The sequence below is a fragment of the Arachis duranensis genome, chromosome 8, assembly GCF_000817695.3.
Source record: "Arachis duranensis cultivar V14167 chromosome 8, aradu.V14167.gnm2.J7QH, whole genome shotgun sequence".
Taxonomy (NCBI): Eukaryota; Viridiplantae; Streptophyta; class Magnoliopsida; order Fabales; family Fabaceae; genus Arachis; species Arachis duranensis.
In genome coordinates this window covers 15,282,618-15,307,783 of record NC_029779.3, presented here as the reverse complement: position 1 = coordinate 15,307,783, position 25,166 = coordinate 15,282,618, and the positions used below count along the sequence as shown (strand labels likewise).

Below are 25,166 nucleotides of genomic sequence, written 5' to 3'. Positions count from 1 at the left end.
GTTAAAATCATTTGATATTTTTGTATTTAATATAATAAAAAATATCATATTTTAAAAAAATATGTTTGTATTAAAAAAATATATATTTAATATAAATCTAAATTAAAATATTTTCTTTTAATACATGTTTTTTAATACAAACATATTTTTTTTTATATAGGACATCTTTTGATTATATTAAATACAAAAATATCAAATGATTTTAACTTTGAATTTTTTGTAGAATAATTTCTAATAATTTTATTGATTATTATTATTATTGAGTGATTAATGAATAAATTTATCATTATTTTTATTAAAAAGATACAAAAAATATAGTACAATATTATTGTGTAATTAATAAATAATAATAATAATAATAATAATTTTATTTTAGAATTAAAGACTGTTATGTCTAACGAAAAAAATGTTGGGAATTGATTTATATATTAATTTTTTGGAGACTAAAATGTCTATTTTCAAAATTTTTGGTGATTGATCTGAATAATTATTTTATTAAAAAATAAATTAAGAACTGATTTATCTATCAAAATAAAATCTTAAAATTAATTTATATATTAATTTTTTTAAAGATTAAAATGTTTGATTTTTAAATTTAAGGATTGATTTGGTAATTACTCTTTAAAATTTCTTTCCAAAAAGATGAAACCGAATATTTTTGGGATTTGGAAGATCAAAAAATATAAAATGGAAAAAGCGAAGCATGGAATCACATCACGCAGAAGAAGCGCAAATCAGGAGGAGAAGGAGGTTTTGAAGCTAAGAAGGAAGAGAGAGAATGGAAGGTTGGGACCCGAACACGAAGTCGACGCTGACGAAGATCCCTCTGCTAGGAACAAAGGCGGGGCCACGCGACGGCGCCGCATGGACGCAGAGGCTGAAGGAAGAGTACAAGGCTCTGATTGCATACACTCAGATGAACAAGTCCAACGACAACGACTGGTTCCGGATCTCCGCCGCAAACCCCGAGGGTACACGGTGGACCGGCAAGTGCTGGTACGTCCACAACCTCCTCAAGTACGAGTTCGACCTCCAATTCGACATTCCCGTCACTTACCCTTCCACCGCCCCCGAGCTCGAGCTTCCTCAATTGGACGGCAAGACACAGAAGGTGTTCTTTCTTTTCTCTCAATTATTTTAATTCTTTTGGGAATTTAGGGATTTGTGTTTATTTATTTATTTATTTATTTTTCTTGCAGATGTATAGAGGTGGAAAGATTTGCTTGACTGTGCACTTCAAGCCACTTTGGGCCAAAAACTGGTACCTTTTTTTTTGTTTATTTATTTTTTTTGGGAATGTATACATGTAGAAGAAACTATTAGGAAAAAAAGAGAGAGTGAATGTTGGAGTGGATTTGTTTATAGCAATGATTTATGGTGTGGCTACAATGGCTACAAGTGCGGAAAACTTTGGTTATTGGAAATTGAGTGTATATGGATTGTGTATGGTGAAGGATCGCTCTTGACCTTATATGTAAAAATTGATAGTGAGGAGGAGATCCATTATTGGTGCTGTTATTTCATGTGCATAAGCATAATGGTGGTTTGGGGTTGTATGCCTCTGTTGTTCTGACCCAAAAAAATGATGGGAAATTGGCCCCGTACCAATGTGGATGCTTGTTTTTTAGATACAATGTTTTTTTTTTTTATATTTCATGTTTTTGAGCTCACTAAATTTGGAAAGAAAGACTTGGTTGTTGCCACGGGATACTGTTATTTCCTGTGCATAATGGCGGCTATGGTTGTATGGCCGTGTCCCTGCATGTGGCGGTTTGTGCATGGATTTTCGTTACTGGAAAGGAAACTAGGTACTGTTCCCTTGTTGTTTGTTGATGCTCCTATGGATTGCGAAAGAATAGGTTTCGCACTAGATTAGCTACCTGTTGCAGAAAAGATAGATACACATGGTTAAGAAAATGCTGAGTTATATGAAAATTTTTTAAGATTTACCGCATAGGAATTGAGTGACATAGCTGAAGTGGTTTTTTTCCTTTCAACTTTAGGCCATGTTTGAAAGATTTCATAGTAATGGGAGGGAGTGACCTGTAATAGAATGACAATGAAGGGTAATTTCTTTAACGGCACATTGTTCATTTAAATCTAGCCAGGCCACTCCTTGCCACTCCCTCCGCTACAAACCCCTATTATTTTGTACTTTTGTAGAAAATAGATGGAAACAGATTGTGCTTACTGCCTGAACTGGTCACAGTACAATTCACCAAAGTAAAGTAGTAGACCCTTGATCTGAATACCCGGTGGTCCTTAATTATCTTATCCACCCTGCATAATACCTTGAATATCCAGAATTTATACTGCTTGGGCACAATAAGATTGCTTGATTTGTGACAAGCAGATTATTGAGTAGAGCTTTCTATTTCAATCTCAAGATTGGTGATTTGAAATGTTTCCTGTTCTGCCTGGGAATGCAATTACATTCTTTGTTCATAGTGGCATAGCAAAGATCAAAACCTGCATAATCTCCATATAAATGACCTATTTTTGTTGATGAATTGAGTTCGTTTTTCATAGAAGATTTTGCTTGAGCACCTCTCGCTGTTATACTGAATTCTGAGGTCTCGTGTTATGCTGAATTCTAAATGGTTATATTCTTTTTATTTTTGACTACCTTTTGCAGCCCCAGATTTGGCATAGCTCATGCACTTTGCTTAGGCCTTGCCCCATGGCTTGCAGCAGAGGTTCCCATTCTTGTGGATTCTGGTATGATCAAGCACAAAGACGATGCAACCACATCAACTGAATCTTAGTTAATCTATTTCTTGTAAAAGCTGTAACAGTAGAGCTCAAGTCTTAATGTTACTGGATTGATCCAAGGAAATAAAACTAGCTGTGTGACAGCAATTTTAAAGGATCTTCCTTATATACATGTATCTTCTGATATTTAAAGTTTGACCCTTGTAAACTCTGTCAAAGGATAATTTATTCTGATGCAACATATCTCTACATGATTCTTAATCACCGAATGGTTTGGAAAATGAGACGCTTCATTACTTGTAGGCACCTTAATAGATGAGACAGTTGATCCAAAATTTTAAAATTATTCATGTTGAATGTGAGTATAAAGTGCTTGTTTGACCGTTATTAAATTCATAGAAAAAGATTTTTTTTTTCAATGAAAAAAGTTTTTTTTTTTTTAATTTTCTAGTGTGTTTAGCAAATGTTTAATAGTAAGTGCTTGCTTGAGAATAGTTATTTTGATAAAAAAGATTTTTTTCGTCTTTTTTATTATTTTTTAACGTATTTGGCAAATTTTAAGTAGTAAAAGTAAAAGTATTAGAAAAATAAAAAATATCTTTTTTTAAAAGATCTTTTTTTAAAAAAAAGAGATGTTTTTCATGTAGTAAATAAACAGAAAAGTATTTTTTTTTATATTGTTATACTTAAACATAGGGTTTGTTTGGGCAAGTTTCTAAGAAAAGATCTTTTTTTGAGTTATTTTTTTTAAAAGATCTTATAGAAAAGTAAAAGTAATTTTATGTTTGGATATCTCATGCAAAAATATTTTTTTATTTATCAATTATGTTTGGGTATAACAATATAAAAGTACTTTTTTGTTTATTTATTACATGAAAAATATCTTTTTTTTTAAGAAAAAAAGATCTTTTAAAAAAAGATGTAAACTACAGCTTCTCAAAAAAGATGTTTTTCTGATTTTTCTAGTATTTTTACTTTTACTACTAGAAATTTGCCAAACACACTAAAAAATAAAAAAAAATATTTTTTCATTGAAAAAAGTTTTATCAAGATAATGGCACCCAAACAAGCACTAATTGATAAATAAAAAGATCTTTTTGCATGAGATACCTAAACATAAAATTACTTACTTTTCCATAAGATCTTTTAAAAGAAAATAACTCGAAAAAAGATATTTTTTTAGAAACTCACCCAAACAAACCTTAAAAGTAAAAGTACTAGAAAAATTAAAAAATATATATTTTATTAAAAAGTTACAATTGATATATTTTTTAAAAGTTTTTTTTAAAAAATATTGTTAACATAATAAATAAACAAAAAAATATTGTTATCATATTGTAATCCAAACATAATTGATAAGTAAAAAGATATTTTTACATAAAATATCTAAACATAAAATTATTTTTACCCTTTTAAAAGATTTTTAACAAAAGATAACTCAAAAATTTTTATTTTTTAAAAACTCACTAAAACAAACAAGTTCCGAATTTTCAACACTTGGTTAAAGGGAAAAAAACTCCGATGCTTACGCTTCATTAAAATGGCGAGTTAAATTGTTAAGGGGTTGTTTCTTCTTTTTTAATTTTTTTTTTCAAGTGGGTATCTACCGTTGAGCTTAATTAATTCCTGATGTTTGGCCTCCATATATGGCATCTCCACCATGCTTAAAAATTATCCAAACTTCCCTCGTCAAATAACATTGTTAGTGTGTTGGAGATATTGGTGACTTAGTTTCAAGTTGTTACTACTACAACCATGAATATAGCTATAGCCAACTATCTAAGAAACATTGATGTCTTTTCAATACCACACTTCAATTCAAATATAGCCAAGAGAAGAGACCGTAGCCTCATAATGCAAAATTCTAAATATGTAATAACCTCGCTCAGAATAACAAATATACAGACAGATGCATGAAAGGGTACATAAAATGTAAATGATCATCTTTCAGTGAAACTCAAACATATAATGGATGGAATATTCAGAAACTTGGGTCCATTTCTTAGTTTAAAGTGTTCCAAATGCAATCACAAGGTAGGACCAGCTGCCAGAATCTCTTCTGTCAAACTCTGATCTGTCCCTATCTTGTAGCTTATGAATCCGTTGAAGTTCTTCTTGAAAAGACTCGCTAATTTCATAAGAGTATCTTGGTATGCCTTCTTATCAGCCCACTGCAAAATAAAACCAAAATATAACACTTGACAAGAGAAAAAAGAAAATAGTAACATTGAATATATCAACTTACAGTGTTCACAGGGTCCAATATTTCAGAAGGGACACCCTCAATTGCTGTTGGGATCTCAAGTCCAAATACCTCAGTCTTTGTGTACTCTGAATTCAAGAGGCTCCCGGAGTGAATGGCATCTATGATTTTCCTTGTGTATGCTAATTTTATCCTATTGCCTACTCCATATCTGCCAATTTATAAAGAAAGATAAAAGAAAATTCAGTGTTACAAAAGATGAAAAACTGATATGCATTGTGTCTTTGATTCCGCACCTTCCTCCTGACCAGCCGGTGTTGACAAGCCATCCGGTAGCACCGTGCTTCTGCATCTTCTCGGCTAGCATAGCTGCATATTTGGTAGGATGCATCATTATGAATGCTGCCCCAAAACAAGCAGAGAAGGTCGCTTGTGGCTCCTTTATACCATCCTCAGTCCCAGCAACCTGTTTCACAATGCACTTAGTTAACAATGACAACAACTCTTCGAACAACTAACTAATACTTGCATGATTCTGAAGCACAAATAGTGTGTGTTCTATGAGCATCCGCAATACATATTTTCTGTTTTTATATATAGCTTTCAAACATCGTAAATCAAACATGAGTATCTTAGAAATGAAAGGTATCACAAATTACCAGTGCCGTGTAGCCACTGATGAAATGGTACATTGTTTGTGCCAAGCTCAACTTGCTTACTGGTGGGAGCACCCCAAATGCATCACAAGCTAGAAGGATAACATTCTTTGGATGTGGAGCAACACATGGTATCTTAGCATTAGGTATGTACTCAATAGGATAAGCTGCACGAGTGTTCTCTGCAAAACCAACAGATTCAAACTAATATTATAGTATAAATCCTAGATTTTTGAATCATTAATTTGTATATAAATTATTTCAATTATAGTTATTTCATCATTCACAGTAATATGTAAAATTTCATATTTGCGCAATTTTAGACATGGAACTTTTGCTTAAAAAATTATGTACAAAATTCCAATGACAACTTTGTTATTGGTTTTATGAAGTAGTAGTTCACAAGTTCAGCTATGATCTCACTTACTATAAGATTCAGTTAGTTTGATTGACATCCTTAAACATTTTTTACTTCGACATGGATCTATTAATACTTACCGGTTACGGATTTGTCTGAGAAATCTACTTCCCGAGTATGCTCATCGAAAACAACATTTTCAACCACTGCACAACGAGGCAAGCATCTATCAGGTGAAGTGTAAGGTAAGCATATTTTGCCAAAATATAACAATATTGTTACCAGTCCCAAACTTGATAGCATTCCAAATATCTGGCTCCTTTTCCCTTGAAAGATCAACACACTTTGCGTAGCAACCTCCTTCAATATTCGACACCCCATTTTCGCTCCAGCAGTGCTCATCATCTCCGATTAGATACCGGTTATGATCAGTAGAAAGAGTTGTCTTTCCAGTACCTATGAGGATCACAACATCAAAGGGGTTAAAGAAAACTCAACATAGGTTACAACATTGATGGATATGCAAGAGATGACTCTACAGCAACAAGGTACTCATTCAACTACACCTGATAATCCAAAAAAGAGCGCAACATCGCCATTTTTTCCCATGTTGCAGCCCGAGTGAAGCGAGAGAATATTGCGCTTCGGCATGAGGTAGTGCATAACACTAAAAAGACCTTTCTTCATTTCACCAGCATATTGTGTGCCAAGGATGACCATTTCTTTCCTTGCTATGTTGATGTCAATGCTGGTCGATGAAGTCATGTGATGCGTGTACCGATTACAAGGGAACTGTCCGGCATTGTATATAGTGAAATCCGGGGTCCCAAATTCCTCTAGCTCTTCAGGAGTTGGTCGAATGCACCTGCCAAAAAAAATTCTCTTAAAATTGTGCTTCTTATAGATCTAGCATTCTTCATTGTCTACTCAACTTTTGTTTTGAAGATTGTATAGAAATATATGCTAATGCTCAAAAGCTTAGCTTCATTACTCACATATTATGCATAAACAAGGAATGATAAGCTCTTGCTGATACAATTCGGACCTTGATTCTATGTTCTGGGTCCCAATTCAGAAATTGATCATTCACAAAAACCTGAACTCAGATCAATTTACAAAGTTAAAAGAACTAGTCATAGATAATCATTAGCACGACCTACTTGATCATATCAGATTTCTACTATTGATAAAACAGTAATGGATATTTACATTGTATTTTCCAATTAATCAGACAATCCATTTGAACTTTAAGGTCTTTATTTATTTATTTTTGATACCTCACAGTATCTCATAGTCTAATAAACCAATGACTAATCCGCCGTAAATCTGAATTCTATTTTAGATTTGCGCTGGCCAATGAGTTGCTGCATACATAAGAAGATTCCGAAGACTTATTTAAACTAACAAGTAAACTAACTAGTTGACCAACCCAAGTCGGTTGCTTTAAGGTCTTTATAGTGTAACTACATATCCTAAAATCTTACTTGTCCCTCAAGAAACCTTAGCTAAATCACTTTTATTTAGAACCAATTTTTTTTAAAAGAAACTTCTAAAGCGAGTTAACAAACTTGAAGATGGCCAACTAGATATTAAATTTAGTCACATGGATTGTGATGGGTCTCACTCAATGAATATTTTATTTCAAAAGTAACATTATTCTTGGTGACTTTCTAGTTCTGACGTATCAGAGGATGATGTAATTTATAAAATAAAATAGGAAAGTTTATATCCGTATACTAATATTTCAGTAAAATTTAACGTGGATCTCAGTGTATCGATACACTTGAAAGTTACGAATATAAGGCTACGTTTGTTTACAGGACAGGACATTGAGACACAAAATTGTGTTTGGCAGAGGAGACATGGACAGAGACAATGTGTACATAGATATTAAATTAGTGTATTTTGTGTCCATTCTGACAAGAAGGATATGAAGACACTAACAAGGGACACAACTTATTTTTTATTTTTTCTTTCATTATTTTTATTAATTTTTCATAATTATATTTTTTATTGTTATATTTTTCATCTCAAATTTTTTGAATGAAAAAAAATGAGAATAAATTGAATTTTCATAATTTGTTCTAGTTTATTACCAAATAGAATATAAAAATACAAAATTTTGTGTCTTTATCTATTAATATCTCGTCCTATCCTATTCTCACGATCTTGTCCTGTCTTATTTTTAGAAACATACGCAGCCTAAAGGATGTACCTTCCTGCTAATACAATTCTATATTGATATACATAGTTACATACACACTATTTATTTCTAATAAAAAGTTTACATAATTAATTACACAATAAATGACTTCGCACTACTATATGATATAATAGTGGTAACCCAAATTAGGGAAAAACTGTCGCTATCTAATGAGGTGGTGGGACTCACACGCAAAATCGGATCCCAAGTCACATGCATTGGGGAAAGCAGATAGAAAGATAGAAATTGTGACTTGTACCTTATCCTAATTCTCTCAACTTATCTGATTACTCATTGACACGTTCACCATCAAAGTCAACTTCATGGAAAATATCACAAAAGTGTGGGAATACCATCATGTTCCCGTGTTATGTATCAAGATTACAGGAAAATAAAATTTCTTAATTTTTTTTGTAAAGTATAATTTTTTATTATATTTTTTCTGGAATTATGAAAAAAATGTTCAATAACAAAAAATTACACCTTAAAAAAAATATTGAGAAGATCTATTTCCATCAACCCCTCAATGCAATGAAATAAAGAAAGGCAACACCTCACAGCTCACAACAAATATCTCCTTTTGTTTTAATTTAAGATGCTGACATTTGTATTACTAATGGTGTATGTATAAAAATGAATTTGATCCGTTCGATTGGCAATTTTTTTATTTTTTTATTTTTTGCTTTGTGGTTTGTGCAAGCTTTCCGATGATTTTATATTTTTCTTATCTTGTTTTAAGTGTGAATTGAATCACCAATTTACTCAGTTCCGATCGGATCCACTAAAGACTGTGTTTCTTCTATGGATTATGCTAAGTAATTAATAATTTTTTTTGAATAACATAAACAATTATCAATTAAATTAAAATACATTATATTTTTAAATTATTAACTTAAATCTTAATATTAAAATAATAATTTACACACATAATAAAATAAATATTTAATATATCTATTATTCACATTATTTAGTATTTTTATTGTGTACCTATATTTTTCTTTTATTTATTTATTTATTAGCAGTATAAACTCAAAAGAACATTATTTTTTTTATTAACACTAACAAAAGAACATTACGGTTAGCAAAATTGTTAAATAATTTATGAGTCATGATCACTAAGAAAAAGAGTGGGAAGGTACCAATCCCAAAGATCCAGGCACAGATAAAGCCGTAACTATATACTACCATCTATCAATCTAATATAATTTCCTTATTTCACGGTTCTGATGTGTTTTTGACACGGTTCAATTAAAATACGAGTAACACTGAGTCTATTTATTTATTCTTCTAGAAAACCGGATCAATCAAACATTGTATCTAAAGAAGTATGAACAAGGTAAGTGGGCAACACAAATTGTTCACCTTTTCAAGGGAATTCAAGTAATCAACTGCTCTTTCTCTGTTGATTAAGAAAGTATGCTCATCCATTTCAATATTAGGTGAGCCCCTGGAACGGAATGGATTAATGAATGTTGGGTTTACAAAATACAAGATTAATCATCGATTTTAATCACCAAGCAGCTCAAGAATAAGATCAGTAACTAACACACACTTACTTGCCCCACCAAAGATCATGCTCAGTGGACTCATCTTTCACAACCCTTTTGTCTCTGGGAGACCGTCCAGTCTTTGCACCCGAAAGTGTGGCTAATGCTCCCGTTGCCGTAATAAACGATCCTTTCTCATACTTAATTGCTTGTTCATACAATTCTGCACCAAACAAAAACACACACAAGCGAAAATTAGTAATAAAAGTCTCTAAAAATTAAGATTAGTAACAAAATGGTTCAGTTACTTTCCCTAAAATAGTCTCCGAAATTATAATTATACTAACTTGTTGGGTCACCGTAAAGAGTTTTCCATCATGAGAGAAATTTTGAGAAGAAATTGAGAAAAAATCAAGTGAGAGAACCTTACTTTATTATTTTTCTATTTTATGTTCTCTCACTTTATTTCTCCCAAAATTTATATTATGATGATCGAAAGCTTTCCACGGTGACTCAACACAACTATGTCCTTGAAATTAACAAAAAGTGCACCATGTTAATCGTGATGTGATGCACCTTTGCCAATCTCGGATATCGAAAATCTCAGGAGAGGGTTAATCGATTTACCAGCAGGAGAGAGATTGTAGAGAACGTGGGTGAATTTGAGAGCACTGTCACTAGCATCAAAGGTAGGAGTAATATAGTGATGATCATGGTGATGATGAGTCACCACCTTGCTAGCAGGGTCTCCTCTCACCACCTTAGGCCCTGTCTCCCGAGTCAACGACGCTAATGACGCGCTATTCAGTCAAACATATTAAATTATCTAACGGTTTTCAGCTATGCAAAGTAGTACTCAAAGCTGACGAAGGTGTACCTGATGGATTGAAGTTGAAGGCGCTGGCGTTCCTCTTCAAGAATGGTGGAAAAGGGAGAGGTGGCTGAAGAAGAAGTGATGGGAGTGGAGGGGGCAGATGACTTCTTCTTCTGGAGAGAGTGAAGGTCGTGAATGGTTTGGGCTCTCACCGGAGGGGTGCTGTCGTCGTGACAGACCTCCGGCGTGTTGGTATGGGTTTGGATCCTAGCGAGGCCGTTACGGGCATTGCTGCTTGCGCTTCTCGTGAAGCTGAAACCGTTCTCTGTTGATGCTTCCTTCTTCGCCATTTCTCACACTCGCTAAACCACGTGTCAGATTCGTTTCTCTTCAACGCCACAACTAATTTTATGTTTAAGTTATGCGATTTAACTCTCTCCTTTTTCCTTTATATAAAGATGATATCTTCGAATTGTTAGAAATTTGATTAATTTGATTAAATTTTTATTTAAGGAGTTTGAGATATCAATTTCAGGTGAAGTGCAGTCACTGAGATTTAAAAATATAAGATAAAATATTTTATTAAATTATTAAATTAAAAAAATTAAATTAATAATTAGATAATAATAAAAATTAATAAATTATTATAATTTTTTAATATTTTTTATTATTATTAAAATTTGGTACGTTTTATCATGATGTGTATTAATAAATCAGATTAAATTCAAAATACACAAGTATAACTCTTAGATTTGTAGATTTTTATTTCTTTTATAAATACACAAATTTATCCTTTAAATTTATGTTCCATTCTTCTATTTGTGTTCCATTAAATTTTAAAGTTTCAGCCTTTGTAAAATTTGAAGATCAATTTTTTTAAATAATTATATTATTCTTCAAATCTGACTCTCAAATTTATTAATATTCATATTAAAAAAATAAACTAAATTATCATCACAAAGTATTAGACACAATGTTCTTCCATCTTTTAAAAAATCAGCCTATTTTATCGCGATTTTATTTTTACAGTTTTGTCCTTCATTACGGTGGTAAATGAATGCAAATTAAAAAGAAATTAACAAGTTTTTTTCATAAATAAAATCTAACAAATTGAACAATAAAATTAAATAAACGGATGAGTGAAAATGAGAAAAATAATTTTTATTGATGTTAAATGATCTTAGTTGAATTTAATTTACAAAAAAAAAAAAACTGTATATCATAACATTACCTTATGTAGTTATAATTGTAAATACAAATGTTAGCATTTTAGATAGAAGTATAGAACTACTTTCCTTTTTTTTTTTCCCCTTTCAACAAAGAATAAAAGTTACTTATAAGTAAGTCCGATAATAATTATATAAATCGAAACAATATATTAAATTTAAACTTAGTAATAAACAAATATTTTTTTATTGAAAACTACTTAACACTATGTGGATAACTTTTTTAATTAGAAAAATTGAAATGATTATATATTATGATATTTTGAAAAGTGTATTACACCTCTTTACAACTCATACCCACCAAAATTGATAAATAGAAATGATTACGTTTATAAAAAATGATATGTGCAAATATAAAATTAGTTATTAATTTAATTATTACATATTGGTGTATACAAATATTTATAATTTAATTTATTTTTAATATATATTTTATATTTTAATATATTTTAAACTAATGATTAATTTTAATAATAAATTTTAATGTACAGCAAATAATTTCATATTTAGTCACAATCTTGAACTTTATGAATGCATTATTATTGTCTTGAATCTTGATTCATCGGCCTCGTCATCTTCTTCGCTGTTTCAAATTTTTGGACGGTTGAAAGTCAGTATCTTCCTAAGAATGACATGCATGTGGACCATATAGTGGATAATAATCGTTTTTATATTCCTAGATATACATACATTCAGATTCGCGTGGATTCCATAGTTTTTTCTTTTTTGGATTTTTTTTCATTGGAGGAGAATCTTGGTTTTTATTTTTGGACAGGACCACAGGAGTACAATCTCTTTTTTTTTTCGGTTTACAGGATAGAATCTTTGTTAGCGGGCACTATGGATTTGGGCTTATATAAAGTGTTTTTTTGGACTAAAGGAAGAAATTATCCTTGAATTGGGCCCAATTTAAAAGGTCAAATTTAAAGTCCCGATAGAAATTTTTCCCCACACGACATACCCAGAAACCAAAAACCAAAAACTTCAATAGGGATCGCATTGATCATTGAAGAATGGCATTGATTCAGGTCCAAAATTTAATTATGTAAGAATATCTAAAATGAAAAGAGCAAGGCCATTGTCTAGATTTCACGTGAATAGACTTTCTTTGGAGGAAAAAACTTCTCCAAGTATGGAGCCTCACGCTCTCCAAAAGTGGAGATACACTACTTCGACAAGCGAGTCTTTAATCATAATAATTTTTCAAGTCTAATATAGGTACAAATTTAAAGACAATCACCAAACATCTGAGAGAGACAAAACAAAAGAAGGAATTCAACTCAATAAGGCAAGTCATGAAAGGTACAGAAAACTCAGGCATGGAAGGGGATGTTCCAGAACTGGAGGAATCTCCAGCTCAACATGGAGATAATACAGATTAGAAACTAGTTGGCCGGGTGTTGACGAAAAAGGTGCTAAATACGGTCACAGTGCTCAAAACAGTTCTCAATATGTGGGGAGATTCGCAGGATCTGGTGATTACTAATGCAGGACCAAACTCCTTTATCTTGAACTTCAAAAGTCCAGAGGAAGCTAGAAGAGCGTATGATGGTGGACCATGAAGAATTAAAGGTCATATACTAAGTCTGCAATGGTGGAGCTCAAACCTGTCCATTGATGAGGTAAGCTACAATCAGCTTCCTATTTGGGTACAAATACATGGGTTACCTTATGATAAAATTAATATAAAAAATGCTGAGAAAATAGGAGCCATAGTAGGGAGAGTGATAAGTGCTGAAGATTCCTTTGTTGAAGGAAAAATGCTTAGATCCTTTTTGAGGGTCAGAGTGGAGATAAACGTTCAAACACCTCTGAAAACGGGTTTTTGGTTCAAAAAAAATGATGGAAGTCATTCATGGGCTGAATTTAAATATGAAAAACTGTATGATTATTGTTATAAGTGTGACAGAATTGGGCATGACAAAAGAGCATGTGTTGAGGAGCTAGTGAAGTCATTAGTGAACCCAGAAATGCCTAGATATGGACCTGAACTCACAACTCTGGGGCTGAGGACGATAGAGAATGAGGCAAGAAAGGCAAGAATCAGGAAGAGAAAGGAGGAACAAAACAATTGGGTAGAGGAGTTGTGGGAGGCGCGTGAAAAAAGTTTGTAAGGGAGAGAGTGGCTGAAAAGACAATCACAGAAAGATAGAGGGGAGTCAAGTCTAGGGGGTGTGAGAAGCTCTCAAGCTAGTGCCTCTGCAAATCTTGGGACAGATTAGCAAATCCACATGAATAAATGGGGAGAGACAAGTGGCAATACAAGAAGTGCAAGATCAAGATGATGGGGCTCATGATGATGGAATGAATGGTGAGAAGCACAACAATATCTTCAATTTAGATGATGAGACAGCAAAACACAAATAAGGAAAAAAGGAAGAGGTCATCCCACAAAATCAGCAAGCCAGTGAGTCAGTAGCAATGGAAAACGTGAATGAGGTCAGGGAATTAGATAAAGTAGGGGAGAATGGGGAGGACAGCCGCAAGATTCCTAGGAAGTATAAAGAGAAAGGTGGGCCAAGCATGAGAAGAATAGACAGCACAAAAAGAGGAGCATGGGCTTTCATCAACCAAAGCTCCAATAGAAATAGACAACAAATTAAAAGTGGACCAAATGAAGAAGAAAGGAACCTCACTATTGGACAAATATTGAAGGAGTTCAACAAAAACATGGCTGAAGAAAAAAGGAAGAAAAACACAGAAAGAGAAGTTGAAGAGGAGGCCCAAAATAGAAATAACATGGACATTGATGGGTAAATCTGACAGTATAAACCAAACGAGAAAGAGTCAGAACAGAGGAGCAAGCAACTAGTCATAGAGAGCGATGGAGGCTTCTATTATGTAGAACTAGCAGAAGAAGAAGAGAAAATAGAGCAGAAAAATGGCAAAGCAATTGTATTGGCCAGAGAATACGAAATAGAACTTGTTCAAAGAATGGAGGAAAAGTTGAAGCTTAAAAGAAGAAGGGAAGAGGACCAATAGGAGCAGACTGGAAATTTTCTGAAAGAGGAAGAGGAAGCTACGCAGATATAGACGGCCAACAAGAAGAACAAATGAAGCAGAGGTCTAATAGAAGGAAGAGCGCATGAGGAAGAATCACATATCAGAGACGACTTGGAAGACTCAATGGCTGAGGAGGCGGGCCTACACAAGCCCCCAACTCAACCATGAGTATCATAAGTTGGAATTGCCGCAGAGTAGCGGTTCCCGTGATAGTTTCTGAACTGCACAGCATGTGCAAACAATTAAAGCCTACAATAGTATTTCTTATTGAGACTAGAGCTAGAGAAAGTACTATTAAGAAGCTGAAAAGAAAGTTACATTTTGAGAATGTATTTCACATAGAACCCTGGGGACAGTCCGGAGGGCTATGTCTTTTGTGGAATGAAATATATAATATTGATATTTATTTTTGGTGTGATAATCACATAAAAGCTCGTATTGATGATAGAAAAGGGAACATATGGGAGTGCAACTTCATATACGGAAATCCATGTTCTGGAAGAAGAAAAGAGCAATTGAGAGCTATCACAGCGAATAATGGCAACAAGGGGGAGCCATAACTATTCATAGGAGATTTCAACGACATTTTGAGCCAAGAGGAGAAAATTGATCTACATCCAAAGCCTCAAAGCCAGGTGAGAGAATTTAGGCAGTTTGTAGATATGAAATATCTCATGGACTTAGACATAAAAGGAGGAAGATTCACGTGGTTCAGCAATCCGAGGAATGGATTTATCACTAGGGAGATGATTTTGTGAATCAGTCTTAAGCAAAATTTCAGTGAGAGTCATGGAAGACATGAATAGGGAGCTGATTTCAGAGGTTGCAGAAGAGGATATTAGAAAAGCAGTCTTCAGCATGGGCAGCCTTAAGGCTCCGGGACCAGATGGTCTGAATGGACTGTTCTACCAAAAATACTGGGAGATAATTAAAAAGAAGGTATGTGCAGTAGTTAGGGAATTCTTTCGGAATGGGTACTTACCGAAAGAGATTAGCGAAACCATAATAGTCTTAATTCCAAAGGTCAAGAATATGGAAGAACTTAATCAGTTGAGACCAATAAGCTGCTGTAACTTCATTTACAAAATAATAACCAGGGTCATAGTGTTAAGGTTGAAAGGGCTCCTCGAGGATATAGTGTCCCCAACCCAAAGTGCTTTTGTGGAAGGAAGGTAATTGTCCAAGAAGTTTATCATAGCCTAAACAAGAAAGGAAGAGAGGGATCACAGAATATAGCAATCAAGTTAGATATGAACAAGGCATATGATAGGTTAGAATGGGATTTCCTTAAAAAGGTGCTCATGAAACTCGGGTTCACTAAAAAATGGGTTGAATTGGTGATGAAATGTGTCAGAAGTGCAAGTTATAGGGTGAAGGTCAACAGAGAGTTATCTAAGAAGATCATGCCTCAGAGGGGTCTTCGACAAGGGGATCATTATCCCCCTACCTTTTCATTTTAGTAGCTGAGGTATTCACGATTCTAATGCAGAAGGCTTAAGCGAAAGGCTATATAACAGGTCTAAAGATAGTTCCAACAGCCTCGGTTCTTACTCACTTGTTGTTCGCAGATGATTGCATTATATTCGCGAAAGCAAAGGAGGATGAGATATTTCAGATTATCTCCGTGCTTAATGAATACACAGAGGCATCCGGACAAAGGATCAACTTGAACAAGTCAGGCATTACGTTTGGAAGCCAAGTGTTGATACAAACGAGAGTAGACATTGAAGAGATTTTAGGAATTACAACATGGGACACACCGGAAAAATACTTGGGGTTACCAGCTATATGGGGAAGATCTCATAACAAGGCTCTAGTATGGATTGAAGAAAAAATCATGAATAAACTAGAGGGATGAAAAGAAAGGTTACTGAATCAAGCAGGCAAAGAGACACTAATAAAGTTTATAATTCAAGCAATGCCATCATATGCCATGAATGTCACAAAGTTTCCTAAGAGCTTTTGCAGGAGAATTTGTACAAAGGTTGCGAAATTCTGGTGAGCAGCATCGGGGAAGGAACGGGGCATCCATTGAAAAAAGTGGGACAACATTACTGATAGCAAGCGCGATGGGGAGCTAGGGTTTAAAGACCTCGAGAAACAAAATACTGCCTACCTTGCCAAATAAGCATGGAGAGCATTGAAGGACCCGAGTGCAATCTGGGTACAAGTTCTGAAATCGATATATTTTTCGAATGGCAACTTTTGGGCAGCGACATGTAAAAAGGGCGCGTCATGGGTCTGGAGAAGCATCTTGCATGGAAGAGAGTTATTAATGGAAAGAGCAAAGTGGAGCATTGGAGATGGTTCAAAAGTAAACATATGGAACGACAATTGGATCATTGGGAGGAGCAAGCCTCTTAATGCGAACAGCACAGATGACTCGAAGGTAAAGGATCTCATTGTGAATGGGAAAGGGTGGAATAAAAGAATGATTGAGAGCATGTTTTCCCAGGATATTTGCAAAGAGATTCTCGGCACCCATGTTAGTGTAATGAACAAAGAAGACTAATTGTATTGGCCATGGAAGGAAGATGAAAATTATTCAATAAGAACAGGATATTATGCTGCAAAAAGAGTCGGGCAGAACATGAAATATGAAAATCAATCAACAAGTGAAGATAAAAGGGAGATATGGAAGGAGGTATGGAGAATAGAAGTCCCACAGAAGATCAGAAAGTTCTTATGGAAAGCATGTCATGATATATTACCAGTAGGTTCTAACTTACATAAAAGAAAGATGTCATCGGATCCAATTTGTCAAATATGCTTGAAAAGTTTAAAGACAGTAGAACATGCATTATTGTTATGCGATTGGGCTAGGGCAACATGGTTCGGAGCGGAATGTCAATGGACCCCAACAGTTGAGACAGTCAGCTCAATCGGAAATTGGATAGTGGAATGCATAAGAAAGGTGAGAGCAGGTGGTGGAGAGGACCAGGAGAAGAGAATTAGCAAGTTAGGATTTCTCATGTGGGAGATATGAAAAATGAGGAACAGCAAGTTGTTTCAACAACAGAAAGTAAACCCTAGTTGGACAATCAGCAGGGCAAAAGAACTAGAGACAACATACTGAAAACTAGCAGAAAAATAGCTGTCACAAAAAATAGAAGCCAATAGGAGCAAAACTAACTTGGTAAAATGGAGACCTCCCCCTGAGAACTAATTGAAAGCAAATGTTGATGCAACCTTCAGAAAGGATACTGGAACAGGTGCAATAGCTGTGGTCATCAGAGATAGTAAAGGAAGGATTATTTTAGGTTTCTCAGAAAAGATTCAAGCCAAATCAAGTATTGTGGTAGAAGCCCAGGCAATAAGGCAAGCATTAATCATAGTGAACAATCTACAAATGGGCAGAACTCTAATAGAATCTGACAACTTAAAGCTCGTTCAAGCAATTAAATTCAAGACAACATTGGCAGAGGCAATGGCCATAATCCAAAATATTCAAATTTTAATGAAGAATGTACCTGAAAAGGGAATGACTTAGACTCCCAGAAACGGAAATTGTCTAGCCCGTGCAGTGGCAAAAGCAGTAGAAGCAAAAACATTACGAACGAGTTGGAGCACTAAACCACCTGCAGACATACAAAGCATTAATAGAAGTGAATTTCAAATGTGAAGCAAGATTTATAAAGAATGATAGGAAAAATCAAATTAGGCAAAAAGAAGATGCTCAGACCAGGCAAGGAGGCAGGAAAGTCAGGATGCCATTAATGAAAACGGCGCCAATGAATAGAGAGTACAACATCATATTCATTCACTCAAGATCTAAGGAATGAAGGAGGTTGTGAAGGTAAGAGGAACATTGCAGTGGCTAGGGAGTGATCAAGCTGTCCGCGCAACGTCTATCGAACAATGGCGTGTACGGGATAGACCAGGCAAAGATTGAAGCAGCAACAAGGAAGGGTACGAAGCTTGGTTGAAAGATTTAATGGTGTTCTCCGGCGATAGGACTTCACCAGAATCCATCTCGTTAACCTCTGAGGCGGAACTGCTTGCTCAGGTGATGCCAGCAGAGAGACCTGATTCGAATCTCATTAACCGATTCGCGACTTGAATCTAGACCCGAGAATCAACTGGAAAGAAGGTTAACCATAGTCATTGTATGATGGCCATGAAAAGAGCTTCTCGACGCTAAGGTTCAAAATTCTGAGAGAGGAAAAATCAAATTGAAATTTGGTTCGGATAGATTGGAGAAGTAGGTTCGAATAGAGTTTTTGGTCTTAGTCCAAGACAAAAAAAAAGCAAGGTAAAAAAAAATCTAAAATAAAAAGAATGGTGGCTGAGAGTAACTGACTTGATGAAAAGAGCGGAAGAAATATGAAATATGAAAAAGGTATTTTAAGATTTATGAATCTAAAATGAGGATATATATAAAAAATATGTGTTAAAAATAGTGTTCATGTCTCAAAATTAGCATTTCACCATTTCTTGTAATAATACAAATTTTTTGTCTTAGTATATTTTTGTATATTTTTGTATCCTTCCGAATCTACCAATAATTTGTGTTTTAACTAATCAAATGATAGATACGGGTCATTATATCTTTATTTGTGATCGACATAGATACTAACCAAATAGTGCCTTTGTCTTTGGAGAAGCAACTGAGTTTCTTTTCTCTTATTTTATATTACTTCAAAGTTCTAATTACTCCATCAAATTCTATATCATTCATAATTGGAAAGCATCTGGCTGAGTAATTCATATGCTAAAATCACAAAGTAATTACTAATTCATTTATTTATTATATATTTTTAATTTTACAACCAAAATATACTACATGTCACTTTTTTATTATAATTGGAATCAAATTTTTCTTTCTAAAATAAAAGAATTTTCTTCTTTTTCTTACTAATTTTACAACTAAAATGTGTCACATATTACTCTCTCATTATAATTAAAATTAAATCTTTTCTTTCAAAATTAAAAAATTATTCCCTCCTCTTTATTAATTCTACAACTAAAATGTACTACATGTCACTCTCTCATTACAATTGAAATCAACTTTTTTCCTCCAAAATTAAAGAATTCTTCTTTTTATCTTACTAATTTTACAACTAAAATATACCACATGTCACTCTCTCATTGTAATTAAAATTACATCTTTTCCTCCAAAATTAAAAAATTATTCCCTCATCCTTACTAATTTTACAACCAAAATATGCCACATGTTACTCCCTCATTACAATTGAAATCAAATCTTTCCCTCTAAAATTAAAGAGTTCTCCCTCCTCCATCTTCCTTTCTCTATTTCTCTTAACTACTCTATTTATTTTATATATAATTATCAACATCAATGACTAATTACTAATTTGACAATCAAAATGTGCAACATAACATTTTTTAATTGCATTAAAATTAAAATTAAAATTTTAAAATTGAAATTAAAATATACTTATATTATGTATCATATATTACTATCTAATTTAATAATCCAATGTGTCACATGACACTCTCTTATTAAAATTAAAAGAACATATTTTTTTCAAAATTAATAAACTTCCTTCCTAAATTCTCTCATCTTTCTCTCTCTATTTTTTTAGTTCTCTCTACTATTTTTACTTTATATATAAGTTATATTTTATATTAGTAATTTGACAAATCAAAATATGTCATCCGATATTTTTTACAATTAAAATAAAAATTTTTTTTCCAAAATTAACAAAACTCTGACCCTCACTCTCATTCTTCATCTTTATCTTTCTCTTCTACAGAAAACAAAATTAACAAAATAATATAATTTACATAAAAAATATTATTATTATTGTTATTATATACATAGTTTTTTATTTAGTTTTAAATTTTCATCGCTTATCTTTGTAATCTATATTTTTATTTCTCTTCTTTCAAATATTATTACATATAATTTGGAGAGAATACTAATGTTATAATTAAAATTAGAATCAAGATTCAATTATTTTGAAAAAATTAATTTCAAGTTAATTTTTATAACTATCAGTATAATTTTTTATGCTAATATCTAATTATATTTTTATATACACATGGAGAAAAAATATTATTTTTAAATAGAAAGTATAAAATTTACTTATTTCTATTTGTGTAACAGACTTAACAGTTAACACCTAATTAAATATAAAAGTATACATGTTAACTTGTTTTAAATTTTAGATAACCACTGTTAAAATTAATTATTAATAAAAAATTAAATTTTTTCATATAAAAATAATAACTAAAAATCTTATTATTTGATTTTTTATCTACAGATATATTGGTCTTTTTAGACAGAGACTTTTGTCAATCTATGACTTTTACATTTTATAAATCTTTTGTGTTATGCATAATTTATACTGTCAGAATAAAGTGGACCATAATTTTAAAAAATTGATATTCCTGTAATGTTATTATAGATAAAAATACTAGTATCATTCTATTTTTTGGAATTATATGAGTGACACTTGGAGAAGAGTAGTCCAAAGTATACCTTAGGACACAAACCATGATTCCTATATAAATAGAAAGAAAGTTATTTCAAGCCAAAGACAACTCAATAAAAATCACAATTAGTTGGAATGCATAAAACATTGATTATTTATGAAACAAATTTGAGAAGCACTCATTGTACTAGTCAATGCCTCAGCAAGACGTGTGTGTAAGAACATAGCTGCAAATGCTTAAACCATAAGGTTGGAGGAGAAAATGTAATTGTAACAAGAAACTATAGTGTGAACCAAGTTAAGGTTGTCGGAGCTATTTACAGATGTTGGGCACAGGTAGCAAAATATCTCTGAAACAATGTTTGCTTGGGATTGGAAATGAAACTATGTTTTGTTTGCATTAAAGGAAACTAGCTCATGATTTTGCACATCAAGTAATGGTGATCTCTCTAAGCAATATGTTCTTACCAAACATCTTAGGTTCACTTAGGTCGATATGTAATTTCTATAATATATATGCCCTTCTAACATTTCCTTGAAAGTTTGCTTAATTAATTATAATTTTGTGGTGTAAATAATTTTTTTTGTAGACATCATACATGATAAAAGTTAATAATATCGTTTGATTTATGTATCCGACTTCATCTAGTAGGACAAAACTTTGTTGACATACTAAAACATTTAATTAGTAGTACTATAAAAAGAAGGAAAAAAAAAGTTAGATGATAAAATGAAGAAAAAGGAGAGATTGATTGGTAGTAGAAATCACAAGTATTTATTACCGTGAAAATGTGAAATAAGCAGAGATATATCAAAGTGAAGTGATACATCGTTGAAAGCATGACCTCGTTATTTTCATCTTAACGGCAATGTCAAAAGGAACGAGTATGCTAATTCTCTTTACTTGGTGAGTCAAATTGTAAACATAAACCTTCCAAAAAAAAAAAGAGATAATAAAGAAGATAAAAAGTTGACACAATTCTTCAATTATTTATTTAGTACAAAATAAAAAAAATATGAAAGTTTAATACTTTTTAACTAGATTAATATATGATTAGACACTTATGTAAGTATGTAACAATATTTTTTTATTAACCGTATGTCGATGTTGAATATTATGTTTGTTTTAACTTAATTTTTTTATCACTGATATAAATCAAGGGGAGAAAATATTTACACAAATCAGCTAAATTAAAAATTGATTTATGAATTAACCAATAGATATTTTTATATAGTTCGAATCAATCTAATTAGAACCTCATCTCTATGTACACCGATTCGAATTACACACAAACACCTACTAATTCGAATCAACCTGATTTAAATTACACACAGTAATTCGAATAAGGATGATTCGAATTACACACACGCATGCGTTCTCAAGTAATTAGAATTTGATTCGAATTATTCATAGTATAATTCGAATTATGCTGTTAAAAAATTAATAATTTATTAAAAAAATTTATTAAAAAAATTAATAATTTAAAATAAAAAAATATATATTTTATTTCATATATTAAAAAAAGCTAACAAAATATTTAATTACGAGACTTCTTTAAAATATTAACGAGTTATCAATTCAATTTTTTTAAATTATACTACAAAAAATATTTATTCTATATAAAATAATTTTAAAAAATGGCTTAAAAAATGTTAGGAGTACTATAAAAATTTGTAATGTCCTAATGACTTAAGATATTAAAGAAATACTCTACATAGTCAATAATAATTTAGAAATTAAAGAAAATATATTTTTATCATATATTTACTTAAATCACTAGAATATTACAAACTTTTATAGTACTTATAACATCTTTTAAACAATTTTTTTAAAATTATTTTGTATAGATAGAATAAAATATATTTTTTAATTATTTTCTATGGAATAAAATATTTTTTTAATTTCTAAATTATTATTGACTATGTAGAATATTTTATTTAAAATTTGAGTACATGTATGTATTTACCTAAGTCATTAGAACATTACAAATTTTTATAGTACTCCTAACCTTTTTTAAGCCATTTTTTAAAAATTATTTTGCATAGAATAAAATATTTTTTGTAGTATAATTTAAATAAATTTATTAAAAAAATTATTAAAAAATATTCATGAGCTAATAGTAATTCGAATCAACTTGATTCGAACTCCCTTCAAAGCACCTCTCCCTACTAATTCGAATTGATACAATTCGAACTCCAAGCTTATAATTCGTGACATGTTGATTCGAATTACGTGTTGTCAATGCTTTCAAGTAATTCGAATTATATCAATTCGAATTACATTAATTTGTTCTTTGGTAGAATGATGTATCAGAATTTTGTTTGACTGATTTAGGTAATTTTAAACTCTCCTTGGCTCATATACGTTTTTTACTCGTAGAATTACATATGGTTAAGATTAACCAAAAAAATAATTCTAATTTTGATTAGTAAAAATTTTTGTTTAAGTTAATAAGACAAATTGGCTGTAAATAAAAAATTAATTTTAAAAAAGAATAAGTTTTTACATGAAAAAAATAGTTTTTACACATGAAAACTTATTTTTATTTAGAAAATCAATTTTTTTATTTAAAATCTGAGTTTTTTTTTCAAAAAATTGATTTTTTTAAAATTATATAAAATCAATTACAACTTATAAATTATTTTTTAACATTTTAAAAGATCAATTTTACCTTTGATAATATTTATCTTTCAAAAATATCAAAATTAATTTTTTTGTTATTACTTTTATTACAAATCAAATAATATAATATAACAAAATAAAATCTTAAATTTTTAATAAAATAAAAAATTATAATACTATAATGACATTAAATTTGTAAAGTTGATTTAAAAATAAAATAATAACTTTTTATTAATAACTGATAATACTATTAGTTATATTATAATTTTTATTATTCTAAAAATAAAATAATACATGAAAATATATGAGAAGTCAAATATAATTTAGTGTTAATTCTATAATGATATTTAATTTGTAACATTGATTTAAAGATTTGTCACTTGTTGTTGATTTAAAGATATGTGATTAGACACCAAAAATATAAAGATATGTCATTTGTTATTGTAAATCCCGCTAAAATTAGTAAATAATTAGCCAATAAATCGAATTTTAACTAGAAAAATTAAAAATATAAATCTAATATTAAAATAGGATAGAGCTCTTCAACGAGAATTTTGACACCAATATCAAATAATTTAGCTCAAAATTGGACCGGACGGATCGAACCGATTGAATCAGACCCAAAATAGGTCCAAAGTCCAACTGAACCCAACCCATTAAAGAAGACACAGCTTCTTATTTCCCTTCTTCTTCATCATTTACGCTGGGAAACATTTCATGGAGGAAGAAGAACAAAAGCAAAACCTAACCCTCATTCATATACTCAAACCACTATAACTTCCTCATCCGAGCTCCGATCGCCGCACTGTTTTCGGCTATGCGTCTAGCGCGTTGTGCTCTACAATTTCATCAGAATAATTTCTTTGATAAGTTACTTTAGCATTCCAGCCTCTCCTTCCCCTTAATTTTTGAAAATTATGTGTGCCCAAGTTGAGAATTTGTTAATTTTTATTCTCTAAGTTCAAATTAGCTTGTGGAGCTTGTTGGTTTTGGCTCTCTTGGTCCGGTGCACGATCAAGTTTCTTGCCTTGGCCAAATTCTTGATTTTGAGTATATGAAATCTGAATTTTGAATCATATATATGCATAATAGGTGTGAATTAGGTGTGTGTATACAAGTTTTGGGATTAAATTGTGGACATTTGGAGGCTCGGTGAAGGATTGGCACAAAGGTTTTGGTGGTTTTTGTGAGTTGTGGGGCTGTGTGTATGGCTTAAGTGTTGCCTTGGACCAACGCGGAAATCGGCCAAGGTATGGTTGAAAACTTAGGCTAGACGATCCTAGGATAAGTTGAAATGTGTAATTATGTTGATGTTTAGTAACTTTGATGGATTTATTAAATGATATTAAGAATGAGTAGTGATTGATGATTTTGTTGAAAGTGTGGTGTTGGTGTTTAATGATGAATTTAATTAAGTTTGATGGAAGTTGATTTAGTGTATTTGAGATAAATTAGCAATTCTTGATGTAAATGTTGAGCTATT

At 31.8% G+C, this 25,166-nt stretch overlaps 2 protein-coding genes across 2 annotated transcripts; one reads left to right on the top strand and one right to left on the bottom strand.

Moving 5' to 3' along the window:
• The first annotated feature begins 690 nt into the window (after positions 1-690).
• LOC107461090 (ubiquitin-fold modifier-conjugating enzyme 1) lies at positions 691-2,976 on the top strand. The gene is made up of 3 exons (XM_016079547.2): positions 691-1,111; positions 1,200-1,261; positions 2,636-2,976. The coding sequence occupies exons 1-3, from the start codon at positions 779-781 to the stop codon at positions 2,763-2,765; spliced, it is 525 nt and encodes a 174-aa protein (XP_015935033.1). The 5' UTR covers positions 691-778; the 3' UTR covers positions 2,766-2,976.
• A 1,529-nt stretch (positions 2,977-4,505) lies between these two features.
• LOC107461046 (phosphoenolpyruvate carboxykinase (ATP) 1) lies at positions 4,506-10,858 on the bottom strand. Its single transcript, XM_016079497.3, has 12 exons — positions 10,497-10,858; positions 10,247-10,419; positions 9,689-9,842; positions 9,495-9,579; positions 6,925-7,025; positions 6,496-6,794; positions 6,212-6,385; positions 6,070-6,135; positions 5,575-5,753; positions 5,212-5,381; positions 4,958-5,126; positions 4,506-4,883 (listed from the first exon to the last, which is right to left on the bottom strand). The coding sequence occupies exons 1-12, from the start codon at positions 10,781-10,783 to the stop codon at positions 4,740-4,742; spliced, it is 2,001 nt and encodes a 666-aa protein (XP_015934983.1). The 5' UTR covers positions 10,784-10,858; the 3' UTR covers positions 4,506-4,739.
• Positions 10,859-25,166: the final 14,308 nt, after the last annotated feature.

Bases quoted from the DNA above. Each gene is read 5' to 3' on its own strand.
- LOC107461090 (XM_016079547.2), top strand. From the start codon at position 779: ATGGAAGGTTGGGACCCGAACACGAAGTCGACGCTGACGAAGATCCCT. The intron at 1,112-1,199 runs GTGTTCTTTCTT...TTTTTCTTGCAG, and splicing joins TGGACGGCAAGACACAGAAG to ATGTATAGAGGTGGAAAGAT. The intron at 1,262-2,635 runs GTACCTTTTTTT...TACCTTTTGCAG, and splicing joins CCACTTTGGGCCAAAAACTG to CCCCAGATTTGGCATAGCTC.
- LOC107461046 (XM_016079497.3), bottom strand. From the start codon at position 10,783: ATGGCGAAGAAGGAAGCATCAACAGAGAACGGTTTCAGCTTCACGAGA. The intron at 10,420-10,496 runs GTACACCTTCGT...TTGACTGAATAG, and splicing joins CTTCAACTTCAATCCATCAG to CGCGTCATTAGCGTCGTTGA. The intron at 4,884-4,957 runs GTAAGTTGATAT...TTTATTTTGCAG, and splicing joins TATTGGACCCTGTGAACACT to TGGGCTGATAAGAAGGCATA.